This window comes from Salvelinus fontinalis, unplaced genomic scaffold (genome assembly GCF_029448725.1).
Source record: "Salvelinus fontinalis isolate EN_2023a unplaced genomic scaffold, ASM2944872v1 scaffold_0486, whole genome shotgun sequence".
In the NCBI taxonomy this organism is placed as follows: Eukaryota; Metazoa; Chordata; class Actinopteri; order Salmoniformes; family Salmonidae; genus Salvelinus; species Salvelinus fontinalis.
The window spans coordinates 45,062-49,063 of NW_026600695.1; the positions used below are offsets into that span (position 1 = coordinate 45,062).

Genomic DNA, 4,002 nt, shown 5'->3' on the forward strand with positions numbered 1-4,002 from the left:
CTGTTTATTCTGTTTCTGACTGTTGACCTCTGTTGTCTTGGAAACAGAGTTCTCTGTAGTTCCGTGAGTTCTAACACATGAACTGTTTATTCTGTTTCTGACTGTTGACCTCTGTTGTCTTGGAAACAGAGTTCTCTGTAGTTCCGTGAGTTCTAACACATGAACTGTTTCCTGAAAGAAGAAACAACCGACATGCTGAATCTGCTGGTTGACAGTTTATGGAGATAGTTGATGTGTGTCACGGACGTCGTTCAAGGAAGACCAAGGTGCAGCGTGGTGAGCGTACATTTTCTTTTATTTGAGTAAATGTCGCCAAGAAAACAAAGAAACGACGTGAAGCTAAACAGGGCTATAGTGCCACTACCAAAGTTAACTACCCACAATCACAGGTGGGAAAAAGAGCTGCCTAAGTATGATTCCCAATCAGAGACAACGATAGACAGCTGTCCCTGATTGAGAACCATACTCGGCCAAAACATAGAAAACCAAATCATAGAAATAAAGGACATAGAATACCCACCCAAATCACACCCTGACCAAACCAAAAAGAGACATATGAAAGGCTCTCTAAGGTCAGGGTGTGACAACATGTGTCCATGTAACTGGCAGCACGCCTCAACATGTGTCCATGTAACTGGCAGCACGCCTCAACATGTGTCCATGTAACTGGCAGCACGCCTCAACATGTGTCCATGTAACTGGCAGCACGCCTCAACATGTGTCCATGTAACTGGCAGCACGCCTCAACATGTGTCCATGTAACTGGCAGCACGCCTCAACATGTGTCCATGTAACTGGCAGCACGCCTCAACATGTGTCCATGTAACTGGCAGCACGCCTCAACATGTGTCCATGTAACTGGCAGCACACCTCAACATGTGTCCATGTAACTGGCAGCACGCCTCAACATGTGTCCATGTAACTGGCAGCACGCCTCAAGTAGTTGTGAAGAACTCGCCCTCACAAAATGTGAAGCTTTAGTAATCAAAGCATGAATACCACAATAAGAATACAATTAACTAAGTTATTAAAATGTTGAAATTATTTAGCTTTGTTGCTGAAAAAAACAAACATTTGTTGACAAAACAAATCATCTCAAAATACAAAGTAACTTCACAGTATGGTAAATAAATAAGAATGAAATAATATTACTGTATGTACAACAAATAATATTCTATTTTCTTGACAGATCTGACAGTTAGTTTGTGGTGGCGGGGGTTGATGACATCATCGTTGTCCTGGCAGAGACAACGATCTGCTCTCAATCTTGGTCACATGTCTCCGGACCCAGGCCTCAGACGGGTCGACACAAAATCGAATCTCTTTCTTTGTTGTAAACCTGCAACCAGTAAACAACACACATATATTTAGGGGTGACTAAACAAAGCACACACCAAACTCACAGGTGGAAGACTACTGTATGGATGTTGCAACAGGATTCTGTGTGTATTGTGCATGTACCTACAGTCCTACTGGTTGAGTATGGAGGAAGACAAGTATCGGACCGTTCAATTACATTCAGAATCACTGTGTCATTATTAGGACTGTCAAAGCATAACAACATTCTGTCCAGAATATTTTAAATGTATTACGGTTCATCTCTCTCTATATGTATATATTAATATAGAACCTCTATGAGGTTGTAACCATGCAGGCTTAGTAACACAGAGGTTGTAACCATGCAGGCTTAGCAACACAGAGGTTGTAACCATGCAGGCTTAGCAACACAGAGGTTGTAACCATGCAGGCTTAGCAACACAGAGGTTGTAACCATGCAGGCTTAGCAACACAGAGGTTGTAACCATGCAGGCTTAGCAACACAGAGGTTGTAACCATGCAGCCCTCATAACACAGAGGTTGTAACCATGCAGGCTTAGCAACACAGAGGTTGTAACCATGCAGGCTTAGCAACACAGAGGTTGTAACCATGCAGGCTTAGCAACACAGAGGTTGTAACCATGCAGGCTTAGCAACACAGAGGTTGTAACCATGCAGGCTTAGCAACACAGAGGTTGTAACCATGCAGGCTTAGCAACACAGAGGTTGTAACCATGCAGGCTTAGCAACACAGAGGTTGTAACCATGCAGCCCTCATAACGCAGAGGTTGTAACCATGCAGGCTTAGCAACACAGAGGTTGTAACCATGCAGGCTTAGCAACACAGAGGTTGTAACCATGCAGGCTTAGCAACACAGAGGTTGTAACCATGCAGGCTTAGCAACACAGAGGTTGTAACCATGCAGGCTTAGCAACACAGAGGTTGTAACCATGCAGGCTTAGCAACACAGAGTTTGTAACCATGCAGGCTTAGCAACACAGAGGTTGTAACCATGCAGGCTTAGCAACACAGAGGTTGTAACCATGCAGGCTTAGCAACACAGAGGTTGTAACCATGCAGGCTTAGCAACACAGAGGCTGTAACCATGCAGGCTTAGCAACACAGAGGCTGTAACCATGCAGGCTTAGCAACACAGAGGTTGTAATCATGCAGGCTTAGCAACACAGAGGCTGTAACCATGCAGGCTTAGCAACACAGAGGCTGTAATCATGCAGGCTTAGCAACACAGAGGCTGTAACCATGCAGGCTTAGCAACACAGAGGCTGTAACCATGCAGGCTTAGCAACACAGAGGTTGTAATCATGCAGCCCTCGCAACACATTTGTACCCGCCCACCAAGGATGTAGAACACGTTATGTTCAGTAGAAATCTGTGTGTGCGTGCGTGTGTATGTGCGTGCGTGCGTGCGTGCGTGTGCATGTGTGTGTGTGTGTGTGGTGGTTAACTTACACCAGTGCGTGGAGAGGGCAGCTACTAGGGGTTCTAGAAACTGAAACCACTCTAGCAAGACGGATCACGTTTTGGTAGAACGTCACACAGCAGTCTGTGGCAGTCATTGCTGAAATCCCCAAGACAGCTGGAAACAAAGAACGATCACACTCACTGGTCAACGAAGGCATCTCATGTGGTGCTTCTTTCTATGCACTCATATGCATACTGTACACACACACACACACACACACACACACACACACACACACACACACACACACACACACACACACACACACACACACACACACACACACACACACACACACACACACACACACACCTGCAGAAGTCGTATGGAGGGAGCAGAGCAGTCCCAGGAGGAGTAGAGCAGTCAGGGTCTTCATGGTTCAGAGATGGTTGAGATGCTGAAGATTGTATTGGCTGAGATGGTCTCTGATGCTCTGGTCTCTGATGCTCTGGTCTCTGATGCTCTGGTCTCTGATGCTCTGGTCTCTGATGCTCTGGTCTCTGATGCTCTGGTCTCTGATGCTCTGGTCTCTGATGCTCTGGTCTCTGATGCTCTGGTCTCTGATGCTCTGGTCTCTGATGCTCTGGTCTCTGATGCTCTGGTCTCTGATGCTCTGGTCTCTGATGCTCTGGTCTCTGATGCTCTGGTCTCTGATGTTCTGGTCTGGTTCTGTGTCAGAAGTCTAGCTGATGCTCTTGCTCTATGTCTGAGGTCTGATCTGACCTGTCTTTTATACAGAGAGCTGGTCCATCAGACCCATTGACAATTGATGGGGGAATCTCCCCTCTATTCCTTCATTCACTCTGAATATCTTTCTAAGAACCAACATTCTGCCCTTCAGGTTCCTCTTCTTCAATTCTGTGTAACTCTGCTTCCTCCAGGATGTTCAGCAGCGCTGCTATTTTCTGAAATACTCAGAATACATTTACTAGAGAATTGCATATCAAAGGAAGACTATTAAAGTAGACTAAATACTATGATACATTACATCAAGTACAAGAAAAAATAAGATTAAATTAAGTTCTCTAGATCATAACCAACTAGTCTGTAAGTAATACCTGAAATCAACTGTATCTTTCAACTTTTAAATCTTTCAACTTTTAAAAAGATTTTAGGATGTGCATATTGATTTAAAACCTGTAGAATACTGTTAACCTTTACATCATAGTGAAATTAAATCATAGAATCTTTTTCTATCAAT

The 4,002-nt window shown here is 44.4% G+C and overlaps 1 protein-coding gene across 1 annotated transcript; it reads right to left on the reverse strand.

Moving 5' to 3' along the window:
* Window positions 1-316: 316 nt before the first annotated feature.
* On the reverse strand, window positions 317-3,478 carry LOC129846235 (C-C motif chemokine 13-like). Its single transcript, XM_055914239.1, has 3 exons — window positions 3,114-3,478; window positions 2,789-2,915; window positions 317-1,339 (listed from the first exon to the last, which is right to left on the reverse strand). The coding sequence occupies exons 1-3, from the start codon at window positions 3,175-3,177 to the stop codon at window positions 1,228-1,230; spliced, it is 303 nt and encodes a 100-aa protein (XP_055770214.1). The 5' UTR covers window positions 3,178-3,478; the 3' UTR covers window positions 317-1,227.
* Window positions 3,479-4,002: the final 524 nt, after the last annotated feature.